Raw genomic sequence first — 21946 nt, 5'->3', positions numbered from 1 at the left:
CTAGATGGACTCATCTTTCTCCACCAAGAGGAAAAATAACAGAGCAGAACACAAAGTAGGCATTTGATCATGACACCAGGGTGAGTGAGTGCTCACTGTGACATGCTCCATTTCCCCAGAGCGCTGAGGCCCCATTTCCCTTAGATTTGCTAAATTTAATCCCAAGACCTTGGGGCCTTTTAGTCCCAAAGCTGTCTTCCACGTTTCTGCCAGAAGGCTTAGTGATTCCTCATGCCAATACATTTCTGGTGTATAATGCGTCAAATTCTTGAGATGATCAGTTACAATGTACCTTCTTTAAGCATAATCAAGACAAGAGGTGTTTCTCAGCCCCTTGTAGCCTGCAAAGTTTTTGCTGAGAAGTCAGCTGATAGTCTTATAGGACCCCTTTGTAGGTAATTCTCTTCTTTTCTCTTGCTGGTTTTAAGATTCTCTCTTTTTAAACTTTGGCATTTCAATTATTGTGTCTTGGTGCGGTCCTCATTGGGTCTAGCTTGTTTGGAACTCTCTGGCTTCCTGGACTTGTATGTTTATTCCCTTCCCCAAATTAGAGAAATTTTTCTTCACTGTTTTCTCAACTAAGTTTTCAATTTCTTGCTCTTCCTCTGCTCCTTCTGGCACCCCTGTGATTCTGATGTTGGTACTTTTCAAGTTGTCTCAGAGGTTCCCTAAGCCTCTCCTCACTTTTTACAATTCTTGTTTCTTCATTCTATACTGGGTGACTGCCTATTTCTTCCTTATGTTCCAAATCATTGACTTGAACCCCAGCTTCCTTCCCTTCACCATTGGCTTCATGTGGATTTCCCGTCACTTCACTAAGTACAGCCTTCACTTCTTCCTTTATGCGTTTGTCATACTCAAGCATGTCTGTCAAGTCTGTGAGCATCATTATCACCAGTGTCTTGAACTCTGCGTCCACTAGGTTGGCCATCTCCTTGTTGCTTAGTTCTCTCACTGGAACTTTAATGTGTTCCCTCTTTTGTGCCACATTTCTCTGTGTCCTCAACTTGATAGCCTCCTGTGTTAGCCTGTGTCTTAGGTAGAGCTGTCACTCCTGTTATGTTGTAAGTGTCGGAGCCTTAGGTATTCATCAGTGCAGGGCAACCTGTTTCACCACATTGTGGCGCTATATGTGCGGTAGGGGTCTGAGAGGGAACAACTCCACTTGCTTGGCACTTGCCCATTTTCCAGGTACTTCGCCTGCTTTCCATATGGGACTGGCACCCCTCTATCTGCTGCTTTGGTTGTGGTTCTCAGGGTGGGTAGGTTCACATTCTAGGATTGTGGAGGCGGGCCCTCTAAACAAACGGACTCTGCTGTAAGACCAGCAGTTTCTCCCACTGCCCCAACCCCCATTAGTTTTCAGAGTCAGAAGCAATGAGACTTTATTTTCCCTGGTGCTGGAGCTGTGAGCTGCATGGTCTGGTCTGGTGCTGGGATCGCTCCCCAGGTGTCACTCCCATCTTTTATAACGTGTGACTGTGCTTTTTGCTGGCTGGCCATAGCCCCTACCTTGCTGCCACCGCCACACCAAGCCCTTTCCGCCCTGGCTCTGCCCCTCCTATCTGTCTGGATGAGTATTATTTCTTTATATCTTTTTTGTTGGACTTCTATGCAGTTTGACATTCTGGAAGTTCTGATTGTTTTTAGTTTTGAGGTAGTTGTATTCCTTATTAGTTGTGGAGGGAGAGATAGTGAGTCTACTACGCCTCCATCTAGGCCGGAAGTTGGTACTTATTATTTTGTATTCTCTTTTCATTAGTTTCCCACAGGATTCCAGGGACTGGTGGTTTATATATGAGGCAATTCTCAAAATCTTTAAGAGTCTTATTTCTTGTTAATTTTCTGTTGTTTGTTGGATTTTACTTTGGGGCATATGGGTCTTGCTAAAGTTCTCATTCTGTCAATGTTGTTACAACAAATAATTTTGTTAAAAGTATTTTTTTTCCTTTTCATATATTTTCTAGGAAACATTTAGTGAGTTCCTGCCATGTTCCAGGTACTGTGCCAACTATGAATAGGACCGTCCCTGGACTCCAAGAACTTACATTCTGACAGGGGAGACTGACAAGGCAACCACAGCACAGTGCGGCAAGCTCTGTGGTGATGACTGCAGCCAGATGGGACCACAAGGGGGCACTAACCAGCCCAGAGATAACTGCTCTAAGTACATATGCACTGCCAGTTGCTCAATTCTGAGCAAGATTTTCTTTTTTCTAGTACTTTCTATTCTTTATCTTTGCTTTTGTATGAAAACTACATTTTCTCCCTTAAAGTTTCTTTCAGATTGCTCTACTATGTGACATTCCCAGGAGTAGTAATCTCCCTGTTTTGCCCATTCACTGTCATTATGGAATGCTTTTGAGTGGTTTATAATTTCTCTCTTCCTTTTGGTGTTCCTACGAGCCCTGGGTTGTGGAACTATAGCCATGGTGCAATTCTATATTTGCTTCTGTCTGGTTTCCAAGAGTGTCTAACTGCTTGAACTGACCTATTTTTACTTTAATTTCTTTGCTTAGGGAAATTATTCAATTACTTAAGAACAATTTACTGAACATTTACTATATCCCCATATTTGGTACTGTGGAAGATACAAAATGATGTAAGACAAAACAATGTAGCTGCCTTACATGGAGCCACTGTCTGAAAGGACCAAATATACACAGAAAGTTAGGTGACCATGTAAGGCAGAGTAAGTGAAAGGGCTAACAGTGGACCCACAGACAAGGTCAGAAGGAAAAACAAACAACCAGGGGAAAATGGGGAGGCAAAGTCCCAGGAAGAAAAGGTTTGTGTGAGGGGGTTTCAGAAATCTGACCTCTTGGTGGAGAGTTAGTGTGCTGCTATAATGTTATCGATAGATGAGGCTGTGGATGATGTTCACTCTGAGGTCCAGGTGAAAGGAAGTCATTTAAAGTGCTCCTAGGGCAGGAGGTAGGTTTAATGAAAGTTGTGTTTAAAGGAGGCAACAGAGTAACCTGAAAGGATTAGGAGGTTTGCAGTGATTTAGACCAGTACATATCTGGGTTAGGGAAGCCAGTGTGGGGGAGGAAAGGAGGCAAGGGAGGTAGATCGGCAAGATTTGGATGTGGAAGGTGTACAGAGTATCTGTCAACAGTGGCAAGTGGAGAGGGGGCTTGTTAGGAGGTAGGACAGGGAGTTGGGAAGGGCAGACTGCAAGAAACCTGGACTAAGTCTTCAGAAGGCAGATGTTGCTCTGGCTGGTGTGGCTCAGCGAATTGGGCGTCATCCTCACGGATGGAGAGGCCGCTGGTCCCATTCCCAGTGGTCCGGGCACATGCCTGGGTTGTGCGCCAGATCCCCAGTTGGGGGCGTGCAAGACTCAGTCAATAGGTTCTGATGTTTTTCTCCATCTCCTTCTCCCTCCCGCCCCCTCTCTAAAAAAATAAATAGTATCTTTTTTTAAAAAGAAGGCAGATGTCTATTTCTTTTTAAGACTTTATTTATTTTTAGAGAGAAGGAAAGGGAGGGAGAAAGAGGGAGAGAAGGGTTGCCTCTTTCACATCCCCAGCCAGGACCTGGCTGGCAACCCAGGCACGTGCCCTGACTGGGAATTGAACTGGTGACCCACTGGTTCACAGGCTGGCGCTCAAGCCACTGAGCCACAGCAGCCAGAGGAGCAGATGTGTATTTTAAAGAACTTTCTCACAATTAATACAGGATAAGTACAGGCAAAGGGACCAGATGCCCCATTGCTGTGTTCCTTCAGACTCTGGGTTACTCAGTTCCTTTCCATTTAAACACAGAAACTTTTCCTGAGCACCTTCGCAAGGAGCAGGGCACAGTTCTAGGTGTCACTGCAGGGGTGAGCACGTTTACAAACAGGAAGAAGGCATTTGCTATAATAAATACAGTAGGTCCTCCCTTAAACCTGTAACAAAACCGATTTTACTAAAGACTAATTGATATAAACATGAGTTAAGTTCCTATAATCTCATCAACGTTATAACAAAAACAAACAAAATAGAACAAAATGTTATTAGAGGATCAGCTTTACCTTCCTTCCGGGTTGTTGTGAGGATTATCCTGGAGTCAGCAAGGTGCTAAGCACCTTAAAAAACGTGTCTGGCACTAAGTAAGTGCCATTTTAGGGCCACTTATTATTATTCATTTTTATTAACTAAAGATTAGACTATAGACACCTAGTAGGCACAGTCCCTGCGTGTGCTCACATTGAACGACTGAATAAAACCCCTGGATCTAGTGAGGGAGACTGGCCAAGTACTTTCGAGCAAAACATATTTTCTAACCTTGGGTTCTAAGGGAGTTAGTTTGCCAAAGCTCAAGTGCAAAGGAAGCTGGCCACATAGCTGGGGGGTTGGGGGGGGTACTAGATCTGTCTGGTGGGGAAGCCGAAGGCGTAAGACTTGTCTGGAGACCGCAGAGGGGTCGCCCTGCAGCATGCCTCACAGGCCACTCCACCTGGAATCTGGGCCACAAAGGGTCGGGAACCGAAATGCACAGGCTACTGCCCAAGCCAGGAAAGCGGGCTTAAAAATGCCGCAGGCCACGCTGGGGTCGTCGGGCTCACGTAGCCTCGAGGCCCCGCCCCCGCCGCTCTGTGGGGCTCTTCGGGCAGCGCCGAGCCCTGCGGAGGCCTGGAAGGCCCTGAGCCCGGGACTCGGACCAGCAGCGACCACTGACCGTAGGCCGGCCACTCTGCGTGGTGCCAGGTCCCAAGTCGGCGGGGGCAGACCGTATCCGGCTCGCGCCACCCGCCGGCACATCCCCGCAGCCTGGAGTGGTGTAGCTCGAACCTCTCTGTGAGGCCAGCGAGGGGCGGGCGCAGCCTATCACGTGACAGGGAGTGACCTCGCTGCCCGGCGCCATGGGGGCCTGGGACCCGGAAGTGGCGCCTTGGGCTCGCGGCGGTGCCGCTGGGATGGCGGGAGCTGGAGCGGGAGCCGGAGCTCGTGGCGGAGCGGCAGCAGGGGTCGAGGCCCGGGCTCGCGACCCTCCGCCTGCGCACCGCGCACATCCGCGCCACCCTCGGCCTGCGGCACAGCCCTCCGCCCGCAGGATGGATGGCGCGTCCGGGAGCTTGGGCTCCGGGGACAACGCCCCGACCACCGAGGCTCTTTTCGTGGCCCTGGGTGCGGGCGTGACTGCGCTCAGCCATCCGCTGCTCTACGTGAAACTACTCATCCAGGTGTGAGGCTGGGGGCACCGTAGGGAGGCGGCGGCTCCTGTGGAGGTGACAGGCCTCGATTTGGACAGATGAGGCTGGAGGAGTCGATGGAGACGGATTTGGGGAGAGGGGCAGAGACAGAGGTTTTGGTGGGCCGAAGCAATGGGAGAGGAGGAAAGCGGGGAAGAGTTTGGGGATGCAGGAGAAGGGGCAAGGGGTTCGAAGCGACGAATTGGGGAGAGAAGGTGGAAGGAACAAGGGATTTAGGGCTGCAAGGAGAGGGCGATGGGATAGAGAGACGGGTTTCGGGGATGAAGGCATGGAGGCGATGAACTTGGAATAGGAAGGAAGGGGTATCATTTGGGGGTAAGTAAAAAAGCAACAGTATTGGGGGAGGGGCGGGAAGTTTCGGCGAATGGGTGGGGAGTTGGATTGGGGGCCGAGGCAAAGTATGTAGAAGGTGAGCACATATTTAGGGTGGAGAGTAGGGGAACGGGAGCAAGAGCTCTGGACTTGATAGAGATGGAGTTAAAGCGGTTTGGTAAAACAAAGAGAGGGGCCAGGGCCAAAAATTTAGGAGAGGAGAAAGGGCCTCAGACTCCAGGGGAGGACGCAGGCAATGCAATTAATGGTGAAGGAATTTGGTGGGAGAGGGTGAAGGCAGAAGATTTAGCAGGGGGCAGCTTTCGGTTAGCAGGAGATGGGGGCTCTGGATCTGATGGGGGCTCTGGATCTGATGGTGACGATAGATTTGGTGGGAGGAGGGGACGGAGTGACGCGCTGGGGGGAGGGGAACGGATAGGGCGACGCAATGGGGGAGGGGACTGGTGGCGTTTTGTCTGGAGAGGGAATGGAAGAGGAGGTTTTAAGGGGGAAAGACATGACGAATTTGAAGGAGAAAATGGAAGTCGGGAGATGGGAATCACAGCCCTTGTATCTGGTGGGATGGGCTGAAAGGGTTTGGAAGTAATGGAATTGGAAAGAAGGGGTGGTTGGGACATATAGTGACAGGATAGAGAATGGCTGGAGAAAGTGAGGCCAAGGTTGGGATGTCTGTGGCCCCAGTGCCCTGGGTATATCAGTGGTGGCCAACAACGCCTTACAGATGAAGCAGGCGTCTTGAGAAAGGGAGACCCTGAGTGGGAAGGAGATGGGTTGGAGGGGTGCATTCGGCAGAATTGGGGGGGAGGTGATGGAGATAGGCACTGTTTAGACAGGGGTGGTTCAGGCCTGGACTGATGACTGAAGATTTAGCTTAGAATTTCCCAGTGAAGAAAAGTGGGCAGTGGGGGGTAAGAATGAGGTGGAGACCCAACCAGACTTGAGCTTTGATTTGAATTGAGGCGAATGGGTGTCAGATTTTACTGTCTTTATAATTGCACTGACAGAGTGGGAGATACTATTGAAACAAGAGGGGCTTGAATGGGAGTAATGGGTATCAGAGGAATGGGGTAATAGATTCGGGGGTGTGATCAGGAATATGACAAGGAATACGAGATTCAGTTAGTTAGGAACACGAGATTCAGTCAGGAACACCAGGGTGCCTGACTAGGATCTTAACTGTGGCTGAGATTTGGAAATGGCTGATGGGGGAAAGGTGCAGACAGGTGTACGGTTGTGATTTGGGAGTGAGGGCTGCTTTACTCACGGAATTAGGATTGTACTTACAGCAATAGATACTACAGGTTTGGGAGAGAAACTGGTGCCTGAGACGCAAAGTAAGTGTACCGGGGGTTGAAGTTTTTGGCTGATGGAATGAGATGGGGTGAGGGCTTGGATTTTGGGGTGGCAGATTGGAGGGTCTGTGCAGTGGAGGATGCTGGAGTATAGGAAGGGGCTCCATGTGAAGAAAGTGGGAAGTGGCTTCATCATTTGGACTATTGAAAATTTGGTTTACAGGTTTGAGAAGAAAATTGAAATAAGGGTGATTTGAAGAGAGAATTGGGAATGAGGGAGAATGGGGAATTGGGGAATGAAGGGAGAGTAAAGGGTGAGAAGAACTGGGTGGTGGAGGGTAAGGATGAGTGAGCCCGGCTGGTGACAGGTAGCTTATACAATTTAAACTCGGCTGGTGCTGAGCATAACATATATTAGGGTGAAATCTTAATGGGTATAGCTTGGGAATCGGAGTAACATTTTGCAAAAAGGCAGATACCAGTTTGGGGCCAGTAGCAGGACTGGAGTGGTGGATTTGGGTAAATAACGCAGCAGCGCCTCACATCGGGGCTTGAGGGTGTTAGGTTTCAGGATTTGGAGATTTAAGGGTGATGGACTGGCTCTGCCAGAATCTGCTACAGAGCCACTCTTTGGACTAGATTAGTAGATTGGGTTGGTATGACTTGTGCACTACTATGAAAACTCGAGGGCAAGGAGAATAGGGGTGGAATGTGGCCAGTGTGCCTTTGATAACCTGGGTGAAAGTAAAAAACACAGATTCAGTAGATTTGGGAGCTATGGGGACATGGGGTGAGGGGACACAGCAGATTTAGGGGTGAAATTGGAATCAGTGGGACTCCCAAATTGTGACCAGACTGGATAAGAATAAAAAAAGGAGTAGCTCAGACTTGGAGTACAGTGATAAAGGGAATTTTGCCCGTATAAGAAAACAAAAACAAAACTCAGACCCTTTGGGCTTTTAACCCAGAGCGAGGAAAGGCCTGGAAGGGGAAGGGGAGGGCTGATAGCTTGGGTCAGCTGGCTTACCCCTTTTCTCTAACTCCCCTGGGGTAGATTTTTTTTTTTTTTTTAAAGAAGGTCCTCATCCAGAGGGGGTTTCTTAATTTACTATCAGTGATCTATCATGTCCACAGGGACAGTGTCAACTTTCAAAAACACTAAGGCAGAGAAGAAAGAAGAAAATTGAACCAGGAAAGCACTAGAAGCATAACTAGTCCAGTTTTTAAGGCAGAGCTTCCCAACCCTGCTGTTTCTGCTTTCCACATTCAAGAGTTGCTGCTCTGGTTCATGGGCTCAGCTGGCCTGCTTTTAGGGACAGAACTGTTGTCCCTTGTCACACCCCACTTAGGTGCTGGTCTCCTAAGACCCCTTGCCTCCTGCCTGGCAACAGAGAGAGTCTCATTAATTGGCAGTATAACAAATGGTCTCACCCCTCAGAGTGACCCCCCATCCTCACAGGGTATGTGTGGCTTGGTCCTTCACCCACCCATGAGTTTAACAGATACAACCAGCCTCTACACAGCAAGAGTGGTCATAGCACCACAAGTACATTGACATTCTGTCACAGATATGGGTGATAAAGATAAGAACACAGTTGAGGAATTGTTTGAGGAGCAACTGGGATTTGAGGGAATAATTTGCTCTGCTTCAGAGTGAGAGGCACAGATTTGTTGCATCTTTTGTAGGTACAGTAAGAAATTTGAGTTGTGGAGTGACCTTTGGAGTGGGTTGCTTGGAACTGAGCTGTCTCAAGTTTGAGACTGAGATTTGGGTGTATTGAATATTGGTGTTACCACATTTAGGATGGAGACTACTGAAGGTTTTAACCTGGAGATGAGAATGAACTGAGATTTATTCTAAGATGAACATGGGGTTTGAAGTATATAAAATTGGGGGGTTTTGGAATTTGAAGGTACCAATGCTGGGGAATGGAGGACTTGGATTGTGGAAGGGGTAGTATTTGGGACTAGATATTTCTTTTCATTGGGAGATTCCATGATGCTGGTGGTTATCAATAGGAACAGCATTGGAATTTATGGGAAAAGAGTTAGAGGCCTGAGAGTATGAGAAGCAGTGAGACTGAATCAGCAGTAGAATCTGACCTTCCTTTTGTATATGTTGATTCTGAAGGTGGGTCATGAGCCGATGCCCCCCACCATTGGGACCAATGTGCTGGGGAGAAAGGTCCTCTATCTGCCGAGCTTCTTCACCTACGGTGAGTGTGCTTCCTAGGCAGGAAAGCCCATGCCGACAAAAAAGAAGCCCTGGGGGACACCGTGGGCAGCATGGCACCCAGAGTCAGAGCTGGCCTGGAGGAGGGGATCCTAGAGTGTGGCCAGAGGCAGCAGCGTGTTGGGGCAGAGCAGGTGAACAATACAGCTTTGGTCCAGCTCCTCTGCCTCAGGCCGGGGGAAGGGCAGGAGGGGCACTGTCCTGACTGGCCCCTGTCATCTCTGTGTGCCCTCCCTCCCTCCCGCTGAGCCTGGAAGCGGGGGTAGGGTGGGGGGTCCTTTTACCTTCTGAGCAGCCCAACCCTGTGCCTAGCTTTTCTGCTTTCCTGCTACTGTAGCAGGAGGCCTGTTGGGACCTCCTAGGTTCTTTTCCTTCTTCCTTCATCATTTTCCTTGTGTCCCCTAGGCATGCTGCCAACTCATTCTGGCATTTCCATGCACTGAGTATAGACCATCGAGTAGTGAGGTGCAGCTTCACTTCTGGGGTGCCTCGATCAGCTATGTGGCTTCAGCAGGCCGCTTAACTACCCTGGCCCCGCAGTCCCTCTGTGAAGTGGCATCAGCGTCGTGGTGCCTGGCCCTTCGTACACCTCCCTGCTCCAAGCAGCCAGCCCTGCCTGTCAGGATGTCTCTCCACCAAGAGGCCCAGCGCAATGGCACTTGCATGATGCTGGTGAAGCCCACCTGGCTGCCTGTACTGCTCATCCTCTGGCCCACGGGCACCAGCTGCCCAAGGTCTTTTCAAGTCCTCCATCGCTGTCCCTCTCCCAGTCTCCACGCTCACAGGTCGGCCATGACGGGAACTTTCTTTAAATGTGCCTTTGTTGCCCATGTTCACAGCCAGCCTGATCCCCTCCTGCTCCTTCTACCTCACTTTTACCTATTTGGTCACTCCAGAATGTTCTCTAAAAATCTTTGTACTGAATAACTCAGAGCTTTGCCTCCTGTCACCTTTTTTTCACTTCACACACTTTGGGAAGAATCTGCTGTCATATTTCTCTTTCAGCCTTGCCACTATGTTGTTGAGTACAGTCTAAGGCCAGGCAGAACATGTCATTTTGTGGGGAAATTTGTTCATATTTGTTTTTACTTAAAGACTGTCACTATGGGGGAAGAGAAATCAGAATTAGGAAGGCTCCCCCACCGAGGTAGTGAGGCTGGTGGACACAGTCAGCACTGGCTCTGTGGGCAGCTGGGTGGCCGGCTGCCAGCCCCTCCGAGGTGGCTTCTGTTTATGGCGAGGCATGCTCCAGCCACACAGCGGACCCAGTGTAGACCCCAGACCGGCTCTGCTGACGTCACACAGCGATTCCTGAAAGGACTCCGGTAGAGGGGTCTTGATGCACTTGACTGCCTCTTGCAAAGATGAGCAGTTCTGAGGTGCTCCCCCACCCCAGTTTACATAGAGGTTGTTTCCGTCCAGGTGTTGTAGCCGGTGCCCATTGGGTGTTTCCAGGCACCATGCTGCTCTCCCGTCAGGGAGAGGGCTCGGCTCTGGATGTCTAGAGCCTGTCTGGAAAGCATCTGCTCCTCCCCATGTCATGGTGAGGTTGTAACAAAAAGAACTTCCTGGAGAGCTTTCCAGGGACTACAGAGAACCCCTGTGATGAGGGAGCCCCTGGCCAGCCAGGGGCCCTTGGGCCTCTGCTTTCCGCATGCCTTTCCCCGCCCTCACTTGTTCATACTTCATCTCTGAGGTGGGGAGAGGTAGGGGTCCTCGGTTCCTTTTTCACTGGTGGACAAGTTGGATAGCAAGAGGTTAAGTGTCTCTGGAGATTACACTCCAGGCTTTATACTTCCTGCTCTCCCTTTTACTGATGGGAGCTCCCCTCCCCCAAAATAAACCTTCCTTCTGCCTGTTTGCTCTGAAGGAGGGTGCCTTGCCACATCGTCCAGTACCCTCTCACCTTCCACTCCTCTCTCCCCAGCCATCACAGGAAGCCAAGTATGCAGGTAACAGGTGCTCTGGGGCCCCGTGAAAGCCGAGCCACAGTGAATTGGATTGCTGGGTTGGCAGACATGTTGCAGAGAAAGGCCTGACATGCGGGCTCCTGCCACTGCGCGGCGCCGGCGAGCTAAGGTCGTGGGTGTAGGGGGAGCTCATTGTCTGAGAGAGTGTTCTGCCAGCTTCCAAGTATGCAGCTTTGTAAAAATACATCGCCTTTTTGAACATAGCTTAAAAGTTGATATTAAATAAAGTAAAACATTAAAAAGGTGATCCTTTCAGAGACCCTAATGAAAAAACACTGACTCACAGGTAGACTCTAGGTCCCTGACTGCTTAAGTTTTATTCTGTGAAGTTCTTTGGTGCCTCTGTTTTGGTTACTTCTCCACTTGCGTATCGCGCACCCCACCTTGATTAATATATGCCAACCAGTGCCCTGACTAGTGCGACTCAGTTGGTTGAACATCGTCCTGCAAAGCGAAAGGTCACCAGTTTGATTCCCAGTCCTGGTACATGCCTGGGTTGCAGATTCATCCTCTGTTGGCGCCTCTGCGAGAGCAACCAATCAGTGTTTCTCTCACACATCAATGCTTCTTTCTTCCTCCCTTTTCCTTCTTTTTAAAAATAAATAAATGCCAACAGGTACCAGGTGGGGTCCTAGGCAAAGGACACAGTGACAGGGTGTGGACACACTTGAGCATTTCTTCTGGGAGCCCACCCTTTTTCTTTCTTTCCTCGCTTAGGTTGTAAACTTAATCACTGACTGTGGGAATTCTACCTTCTTCCTTTTTTTCTCTCCCCCGGGAAAAATATATATTTTAGAAACAGAATTCGTTTCTGGGTTGCAGCACTAACGTTGCTGCATTAAAAAAACGACACCTGAGTTTGCCAAGTAGACATTTCAAAGCTAAATAAAGGAAATGTGTGATCTTGTTTGTCAAAAATATGTTTTGAAGGCTTTTGCACGAAGGAACAGGGACTAGAGAAGAAACTGGGGGTGGGTCCTGGTCGCTTCCAGGGTCCTGGACAGATGCTGCCCTCCGTGACTGAAGGCAGCATGTACTGAGGGACAGGCACCTGGGCAGGGTGTGAGTGTGACTCAGGAGTGGGTATCTGGGCTGGCCGTGACACTGCCACCTCTGCTTCCTTATAGCCAAATACATTGTGCAAGTGGATGGGAAGATAGGGCTGTTCCGAGGCCTGAGCCCCCGACTGATGTCCAATGCCCTCTCCACTGTGACTCGGGGCAGCATGAAGAAGGTGAGCCCCAGGCAAAGTCTGGGTTCCCCTGAGCTCCCTGCCACCCAAAAGGCAGCTGCGTGCACTAGTCCAGCTGCTCCATTCCCAGACTGGTTGGGCTTCCACCCCAGCTCTAGCCAGGCTCCAAACCCTGGTGGCCCAACGCTGAGACTCCTTGATTGGGAAGGTCCCTACCCCCACAGTCCTGCTTTCCCACAGCCATGACACTGGGCAGGGCCTTTTTTCCCCAGGCTCCAGCCCAGCTAATGGTTACTCCAGAGAAAGTTGTGGGAGCTGCTTCCTTCTGTCTCTGCCCCATGAGTTACATTTTAAGAGGCATAGCTATACTTTGCTTTTGGCCCTCTTTTGTTTTTTGTATCTCAGGTTTTCCCTCCAGATGAGATTGAGCAGGTTTCCAATAAGGATGACATGAAGACTTCCCTGAGAAAAGTGGTGAAGGAGGTGGGTATTGGAATTAGGGCAAGGCCCTTGGAAGGGAGTTGGGTTATTTCTCACTGCCAAGTTGGGCAGGTCATTAAAGAGTTGGGTCCTTGTGCTTGCTTGGGAGGGGGACACGGAAGGAGCCCCATTGTGGACATGTAGAGCATCCCAGAAAACCCTTTGCCATTATGGGGCCTGCCTAGGACCCGGCAGCACTCCTGGGTGGAGGGACTTGGGGGGTGTGTGACAAGTGGGGCCATTGAGGTAGACTAATCCCACGTGGGAGCTACGGAATCTCAGGTTGTTCCCCATATGAGCTCTTAGGTTTCCAGGAGTGCCAGTTCCAGAGACAGGCTGAACCGAGTGTCTCCCTCTGCTCTCTTGCAGACCTCCTACGAGATGATGATGCAGTGCGTGTCCCGCATGCTGGCCCACCCCCTGCACGGTGAGCTGCCCCACTGGAGATTGTACCTCAGCCGTGGGATGACCCCAGGTGGACTGCATGCAGCTGGGCAGTGGGGGTGGGGTATTCTATTGCAATGCCACTGAGGAGAGATTGGCCAGGAGTCCTGTCCAGAGGGAACTGGGGCTCTCCCCAGGCAGAGGAAATGGGATGCCGTGGTCCTGAGGTGTGACGGGGAAGCCCAGGGCCCGCCTCCCTTCCTGCTCTCTGACACAGGCTGTGTTATGCAGTGGCCACTACAGCGGGCACCCCACAGCTGGGCTGTCATGGGCTTTATGTGCGTTTGCCTCATGTCACCTGCGTATGTTTTCTTTTTTCTCAGTCATCTCAATGCGCTGCATGGTTCAGTTTGTGGGACGGGAAGCCAAGTACAGGTGGGTAATTCTTCTAGGAACTGATAGGTGTGGCCTCATCACCATTCAGAGTCTGCCAGGACAGGCCATGCTGGGTCAGTCACTGTCCCTTTTCTGTCCTAGTTCTAATGTGCTGACTGCAGAGGAATGGTAGTGGTTTCCATAGTCTGTGTCCAGGGACATTTTCTCTGTGACTCTTGTGCGGGCTGCCCAGGGTGAGTCTGGGTACCTTGCAGAGGGGGCGAGTAGGATTGGAGTTGGCTCGGATTAGGAGTCCTGGCACCAGGGCTGATTCTGCCACTTAGGACAGAGCCAGGGTTCCCTCCTGGACCCCTAGGCTATGCTCTAACGATTTCTGCAGCTGTCGTTGCACCTGGCTTACAGCTTGTTTCCTCCTCTGTCCACGTCAGTTGATAAACCAAATCCTTACCCAGCACCTGTGTGCTCCGCACTGCGCAGGGGGCCTGGGAGGGGAGTAGGTGTGTTGACACAGCCCTTCTCTAGCAGTTACGCCCTCCCTGCCCCTCTGAGGCTCAGTGCAGGACTGGAGGCATGTGGCAGGAGGACATGCCCGTTACCCTTCCTCTGTGATTCTGTTTCCAGGCGTCAGTTGTTTCCTGCAGCTGTCCCGTGGGGCTGCTGCTCCAGGAAGCTCAGCTGCTGTGGGGCCTCATTTTGGGTTCACTAATGGGAAATTGGCCCATTTCCCCAGACTGAAATGTGAGGTTGGCAGACGGGACCAGGAGTGGCCAAGCCACTGTCCTGAGAAGAAAGGTAGTGGGACCTGCAGGGCTCAGTGCCCTGGAACCAGCGCCAACCAGCGCCAGCCAGGGCTTTGGCCTCCACCATCTTTCTCTCCTAGGCCAGCACTGCACCTAGGCTTTGCAGAGCTTCATGTAGGACAGGCCACTTGGCGTTGCTAGCCACAGGTCACAGAGGTTGCTCTTGAGCCTCCTTTGCATGTCACAACTAGGAGCCCATTCTCTGGTCTCCTACAGGCTGTGGTGACCGGGTCACTCATCCCCAAGCTCCTTGCTGGGGAGGGCCAGTTGCCTTTCCCCAGGCTGCTTCTGGGTGGTCTTATTCCAGGACCTCCTGCTTCAAGGCCCTGTGTTCCTTCTCTGCCCTCTGCAAAGGTGGTTCTCTCCACTCCACCTGCTCTAACTCTGTCAGTCATGCAGGCTTCTCCACCCAAAGATTTTCAGCCAGAGATAAGCACTAGGGCCAGGCAGGAGTAGCGCCTGTCATGGTGCAGCAGCCCAGGCTTGGAAGGTTTATTCCTAAATTCCAGACCCACAGGGAATAGTGGTTGCTAACTGCTAGGGTTCTGCCCCAATGGTGGTAGGGTTTCTCCCTTCTCCGTGAACTGGGTAAGTGACCCGCATCCCCAGACAAGAGCTCTCTAATCTTCTCCACTGGGTTCTGCCTGGTAATAGAATCTTCCCTGCCCTTCCCAGCCAGGACTGGATGGCTCTGAGCAGGGGTGAGGGGGTGGGGCATGGGCTTCCCCAGGTGACCAGGTGACCTCTAGCCCTGTCTTGCTTTCTTCACAGTGGCGTGCTGAGCTCCATTGGGAAAATTTTCAAAGAGGAGGGCCTGCTTGGATTCTTCGTGTACGTGAGTTTATGCCCCACAAATCTGGCTGCGCTAACAGGCTCACTCTCAACCTCTCAGGCCACAGCTGCTGGCCTCAGACTAACCACAGGCCCTGCCCCCACCTGAGTAGCTGCACTTTCGCAGCACATGTGAGCTACGGATCATCGGACCAAAGTGCCCAGCCCTTTCCAGACCACGGCTCACGCAAAGATGGTACTGTCTGTTTGATGCTGACTGGACTGAGCCCGCAGGCCCCAGGGCTAGGGGAGGGCATGGGGCAGGGCACTCCGTTGTCCTTGGTTTCACTGCTGAAAAGTAACTGAGAATCTGTGAATGGCCTCGAGGTTAAACACTGACAGCTCACAGGCTGACTCCAGCTGATTCATTCTGTTTGACAGCATTTCTGACAAATTAGTTCTTCACATTTAACGTTTAGGGTCTTTCACATAACAGTCCATGTTTTCAGCTTCTCTTGAAAAGTCAGAAAACCTGGCATCTCTGGCCTGTGTTTGTGTAGAGCACCTGTCAGCAGGGCACATGGTCTCCCAAGGGCCAGAGACCCCCGGCCTTCCTTGGTGTCTCTCACCCACCTTACTTTACCTATAAAGAAAACTTATACCAAGAAGACTGTGTCCAGGCAGAATAATCCACAAACAGAACCCAAAAGCTGGGGCTGACAGATGTCATTCGCTTTGCCATTTAAGGTCTAGGCAGTAACATATGTATATGCTAAACATGGGACTGCTAACTCATGTTGTGGGTTTATAGTTGGCCGGGTGTTTTTATTTATGAGCTCTCATGTAACACAGAAACAACTATGTGTTTCTCATCAGGAGGTGATTTTTGCCCCCAGGGACATTGGTAATGTCTGGAGACATCTTTTGGTTGTCACAGCTGGTATCTAATGGGTAGAGGCCAGGGATGCTGCTCAACCTCCTGCACTGCAGAGGTCAACCCCTACAACAAAGAATTCTTCCCCCCTAAGTGTCGATAGTGCCGAAGTTGACAAACCTTAATTTATATACAACACATGTATTTGTGTGTGCGCACACACATATATGCATATGTACATGCATACATATATGAGTAAATATTTGCCCACGTGACTGGCACATCAGACTCTAAAACACTACACCTCACCACCTCTGGCATTTTCCATACTCAGTGTATAGTTTTATTCTGGTGTGTGAATACCATTCCTGTTGGGTTACTTAACCATTGGGTTCTCTTTTTCTTAACGTGTTTGTGGAACAGGCAATACACGGAGGTGTTACAGGGTATGCATGGAAAGTTAATCTGAGCACAAGTGGAAGCAACGTGATTAGAAATTGCATTCGCAAGAGTTTTGTTAGTATTCCTCATAACATAAGTGTATTGCATATATTTTTTTGAACTTTTAAACTATTTTGAAGTAAGATTTTTAAGAATTCAGAAATCACAATTCTGCTTCCCCTCCCAAGAGCTAGCTATTCTTTTGGAAATCTTTTCAAGTCATTCCATATCTAAACAAGTAAATAAGCACATTAAAAATCCACAAGTTGCACACAGGACCCACTGAACTCAGTCTGCCTTGTCTTCAGCGCTGTATTTTGGGGGAACCTCACATATCTGTTGGCAGAGCTATTTATCACAAATGCCATGACTTTAATAAAACTCAGTCCTCCTAAAAGCTTGCATGGAATGTCTTCATTAGAACATAGCAGGGGGTGAAGACAACAGATGCACTGAGCAGATTGTTTTGCGAGAGTTGATTAGGTACAGAGGCCAGGAGAAAACTACTGACATGTAGACATTCTTTCATAATCTACATGGAAAATCCCAGATTTAGCAACATTCACATCCTGAGGCCCAGTTTCTGTGGTTTGAAAACTGCTTGTGAAACCATAAACTAATCGGTGGTGTCAGACGTAGCACATAACACCCACCCTGGAGAAAAGAATGCTGCCTTCCTGGTGTGGGTAGCTGCTGACCCAGGCGGCCCTGCAGGCTTCCTGCCGGAGGTGTTGGATGCTGAAGTTCAGAGCTTGGGACATTCTGCTTCCAGGCTGTGGAGCCCCCAGGAAGTGCTCTCCTCCCTCCCCAGCTCATCTTTGCTCACCTTGTTTTTTAGCGGCTTAATCCCTCACCTCCTGGGAGATGTGGTTTTCTTGTGGGGCTGCAACCTGCTGGCCCACTTCATCAATGCCTACCTGGTGGATGACAGCGTGAGTGACACCCCAGGGGGGCTGGGGAACGACCAGAATCCAGGTTCCCAGGTTGGTTGGAACAAGGACTTGTCCATCTTTCCATGTACTGCTGGTGCCCAGGGTCTGGGGCAGACTTGAGGACTCTGGGATTCTGAGAGGGCCTCTGGGGAAGTGGTCTGAGAAGAGGGACCTCTGGTTGTCTGTCCCCAGGTCAGCTTTTCCTCCAGACAGGAAATGTGGAGGAGTTTATGGAGTGCCCGTCCTGGGCAGATTCTAGAAATATGACAGATCCCAGCTTATCCAATGCTGGTTTGATTTATGACCCAACTAAGGATCAGGAAACAAGATAAACTGGCTAATGACAACCCTTCAACTTTTGCTCAGTGTTTTATACTTTAAAAACCCTTTGTGAACATTATGACATTTGATCCTGACACTACCCCAGTTATGAAGGAACAGGGTAGATGTACCATCCTGTTCCACAGATAGAGAAATTGAAACCCAGATATTAAAGGGCTCTCCAGAGGCATTTGACTGGGAATCAACAAGGCAAGGACTAGATCTTCCCCTGTGCTGGACAAGGGGGTGCTTCCCGTCTTGAGGTTTTTCAGATCAGCTAAGGGTACTATCTAGGAGTACCCCACTATTTTGTTAGCAGTGACCTACACAGCCTGTTGTGCACAGACTTCTTGGCAGGTTGGGTCAGGCATGGGGAGGTCTTGGTCCTTCTAAAAGGTGCCCTTGAGGAAAGCTATCCAGGGACATGATGGGTGGGCTGGTTCTGCCTGAATCAAGATGAGAGTTGGGGAACAGTGATGGGTGGGGGAGTTCTGGTAGCCAGTCATAGTAACAGTGGAGATTGCTAGCCAGCCCCAGGAAGGAAGGTGTGGTTGGGGGGCGGGGGGCTTGTGTGTCATAGTCTACATGTGTCTATGGGCAGTTTGGGGGTGTGTGTGCGTGTGCACGCACGCACATGTGTCTGTGCTAAAGAGTGCCCCGCCCCTGATAAGAGCCTCTGCTCAGAGGGAAACTTTCAGCCTTTTTGACTTGGGTAGATGAGTCTTACTGGCCTTTCACTGTTAGCAAATTCAGGTGGCTCTGTAGAGGCCAGCTTCCATCTGCAGTTACAGTGGCCATGGCCCTGCCCTTTCTCAGGAGCCTCCTGGGTGAGGGAGTGGCTTCCATCACATAGAGCCAGGCTAGGACAGCTGGGGTATCTTGGGGTGGGGGTATCCCCAGCTGATTGGTTTCCTCCCGCCTAGTTGGGCAGGTGTTTGAACAGGGGCTGCTGCACTTACATCACCAACAGCAGCAGTCAACATCTTCATTGAAAGTATTTTTCAAGTGCTTTTCTGTGTGTGGCTCAAAGACTAGGATGAAGCTGCCACTCAGGCAGAGGCCTGAGCAGACATGCACCCAGGGTTGCAGGGCGTCCGTCGGGTGGGATGGCCATTCCACAGGAAGGAAGCTCAGGAATAGGTAGGCCCCTTTCCTGGGCAAAGTACACTCTAGGAGTTAGGGTCTGAAGGGGCCGGGAGCGTGCTAAGATAGGAGGTGGCAGGAAGCCCAGACTTTCCCCTCCTATTTTGCTACACGACTAGGATTTTGTGCCTGGGTAGTTCAGGTGGCTGCCAAGCCTTGAACATTAATCAAAGTAGACACATGCCAAGCCCTCTGAGCTCACAGCCTGGTGGGGTCACGTAGGCCAGCAGCCAGGGATCCTGCTTGCCTGGCCTTCATGTCTGCTCCTCACCATCCCAGCCAGGTCATGGATGTCCTTCAGTCCGGTTATCCCACTCTGCCTCCCAGGTCTTCTCTTGGCTCTTCTATAAGGCCATGGAAGCTGCCGGCAGGCCCAGAAAGGAAGACAGTGTGCGCAGAGGGTGTGTGAGACCAGGGTGGAGGGTGGAGGGTAGGGTGAAAGGACCCCAGACCAGGCAGTGTGGCGAGGGTCTGCATAACTGACATCTGTGTCCCGAGGTGCCTGTGGCAAACACATCTTCCCTCTGTCTCTTCAGTTCAGCCAGGCCCTGGCCATCCGGAGCTACACCAAGTTTGTGATGGGGGTAAGTCAAGCCGGCTGCCCTGGGGCCTGGGGGCAGGGGAGCTTGGAGAGACCGGCCGTAGTGTAGGCTCTTGGCACAGTGTGTCCCTGTTCCGTGAGCCCTGGGGAATGGTGCTGGTGAGAGGTCGCTGACACTCAGTCTCTGGGTTCCAGATTGCAGTGAGCATGCTGACCTACCCCTTCCTGCTGGTCGGTGATCTCATGGCTGTGAACAACTGTGGGTAGGTGTGCGCCCCTCCACCTGACAGTCTGCCAGGGCTGCTGGGGGGACCCAGCTGAGCTCATCCAGCTCTTGGCCCCCTCCCACGTGGGCTGTGTGGGTTCCTCCCACTGGGCACCCTGGCTTCCACTGGGGTTCACTGCACCCCTTTGAGATGACTGGTTCAGGATGTGGGTGGTGACAGCTCCAAGCCATCCCTCCCTGAGGTCTCCTTTTCCCTGGTTGATCAGCTTCCATGTTCTCTGAGTATAACATGTTCACCTTGCCCGGCAGGCTGCAGGCTGGGCTTCCCCCCTACTCCCCAGTGTTCAAATCCTGGATTCACTGCTGGAAGTACCTGAGTGTGCAGGTAAGCAGGCTCCTGAAGGAGGAAGTTTTTCTCATCCCCACACATCGAGCACATAAAAGGGTTTCATGGGCGCTTCGTTGCATGGAAAGATACGGGGTTGCCATGGATTCCAGTGTTGTGAGTAGGGAGGATAAAGAGAACGTAGACTTGGTTTAAGGCATTTAAATTGACTTTTCACTTCAGGAAAGATTTGAGGTTTTTAGATCTGAATTTACTTAAAAATTTATATCAGGAAAGGTCCCCTTTTCTTCAACTCTTAAAGAGAACAAGTATGAGGGAGTCATAGGGAGGCGGCAAAGCCCAAGAACCTGCCTGACACCTTGAGTAACACTGCTGCAGATGCAGCCATGGGGTTGAGACCAGCTCCTGCCAGGCAGCGGCTGCCGGAGGCTGAGTCCTCCTGCTGGACCACGTGGTGAGCCTGGTGTGGGGGCCGTTCTTGGGGTTTTGTGTTCTATGGCTAAGCACCTTCCTGCTGGCTGGAGCTCCTGGGCCCAGAGGTTAGGGATCATGGTGTTCAGGGCAGATTTTTGCCTTTTCCTAGCCTTGCATTTGCCTTGTAAAATGGGGCAGGGGCCTGGGGAGCTGCCATTGCACTGCCTGGCTTTGGGTTAAGAAGAGGACAGATAGGAGGGAAGCAGCGAGGCAAGAGATGGGTGCAGTTCTTCCCAGTGACTCTGGTCCATTCTACGTGCATCACGTCCTGTGGGTGTTGGAGGAGGCCCAGACCACTTGGGCTCTAAACTCAAAAGGGCAGTACTCCCCAGTACCCTTCTCTCTGGGGCGGCAGGGGTGCCTACCAAGTAGCCAATCAACATGAAGTGAACCACTTAGCACAGGGCAGATTGTGACTGACCTTGCCCTCCAGGAATGAACGCCTAGGCCCTCCACCCCGACCCTGGGCTCTGAGCTTCTGGAGCCTTATTTGTGTTATGCTGGCCTTGCTCTGGGGCAGGATGTGAAAAATGGCCTCCCCTTTCACTGATCTGACCATTCCTTTCAATCCAGGGCCAGCTCTTCCGCGGCTCCAGCCTTCTCTTCCGCCGGGTGTCATCAGGATCGTGCTTTGCTCTGGAGTAACCTGAATCACTAAAAACACGCTGTCTCAGCCTGGCCACTGTGGGTGAGGCCTGATCATCTCAGGCACTTGTAAGACAGCTCCAACCCAGCAACACCTAGATGTGCTCCTGCCCAGTTGGGCTTCGGCGTCCATGTTTGCCATGTGTCTCTCTGGAAGCGAGGGTTGGGTGGGGGTGAGGCTGCGCCCAGTGATTGGTCACTTGTTAGACCTGGGGAAGGTGGGGCGGGGCTGGGGAACCGGGGCAGAATCCCCTTGCTTCACAGATTTGCCGAGTCTGCTTTGTGCAGGGGGCAGAGAATGGCTTGTGGAGGCCCAGGTTGGATGGGAAAAGGCTCATGGTGTCAGCTCCCACCCCCACTCACCCCAGTCAGCTCCAGCTCTCACCCAGCAGCTCAGCTGGGAGCACCACTCTCCTGCTTGTAAATAGGGCGTTATCCTTTTTCATGAGGCCACCCTCATGTCCAGGCCTGTGCTAGGAAGCTATTGCTAGGTTCTGTCTTTGTTTTCCTCAACACTACTTTTCTGATACAAAGGCAGTACCTTCTGAATGGGAAATCATCTGACTGCCCAGAATGTGTCCCCTCATCAAATGCTCATCAGTTTAATGGTGACGCCTCATGTGCAAGATCTAGTTACTGTGCAGTCGTGCACACCCAGAAATTAGGCAGATCAGTGTCTTTAGTCCTATCCAGTTTAAAAGTTTCTGATTTGACCCTTTCTTCCTCAAATAAATGAACTGGTGGTGATTTGCAGTTTTATGAGGAGTCTCTTATTTTGATGCGCTTAAAAACTGCCATCTTTCGCAGTCCTTGGTGTTTGTGAGAGGAAGGGCTGTAGAGCCACAGAACTGGAGCAGCTAGCCTGGGATGAGAAGTGCCAGGCTTGGTGTAAATCAGCCTGGATGGGGGCCAGGAAGACTGGACGGTTTTCTGAATCAGACCATGCTGAGCT

At 50.9% G+C, this 21946-nt stretch overlaps 1 protein-coding gene across 2 annotated transcripts; it reads left to right on the top strand.

The window, feature by feature from the left end:
- Nucleotides 1–4599: 4599 nt before the first annotated feature.
- Nucleotides 4600–21741, top strand: MTCH1 (mitochondrial carrier 1). 2 transcript variants are annotated; one of them, XM_090282322.1, is made up of 12 exons: nt 4600–5170; nt 8957–9041; nt 12156–12262; nt 12626–12703; nt 13070–13127; nt 13468–13519; nt 15052–15111; nt 17205–17298; nt 19299–19346; nt 19499–19566; nt 19839–19914; nt 20923–21741. In XM_090282322.1, the coding sequence occupies exons 1-12, from the start codon at nt 4850–4852 to the stop codon at nt 20992–20994; spliced, it is 1119 nt and encodes a 372-aa protein (XP_090138448.1). In that variant the 5' UTR covers nt 4600–4849; the 3' UTR covers nt 20995–21741. The 2 variants fall into 2 exon arrangements, with proteins under 2 accessions (XP_090138448.1, XP_090138447.1); XM_090282321.1 differs by having other exon boundaries at nt 4601–5170; nt 17205–17349.
- The last annotated feature ends 205 nt before the right edge of the window (nt 21742–21946 follow it).

Source organism: Furipterus horrens, unplaced genomic scaffold (assembly GCF_987537825.1).
Source record: "Furipterus horrens unplaced genomic scaffold, mFurHor1.1.pri manual_scaffold_6, whole genome shotgun sequence".
NCBI lineage: Eukaryota > Metazoa > Chordata > Mammalia > Chiroptera > Furipteridae > Furipterus > Furipterus horrens.
Note: the sequence above shows the minus strand (reverse complement) of the source record. Positions and strands in the feature narration are given on the sequence as shown.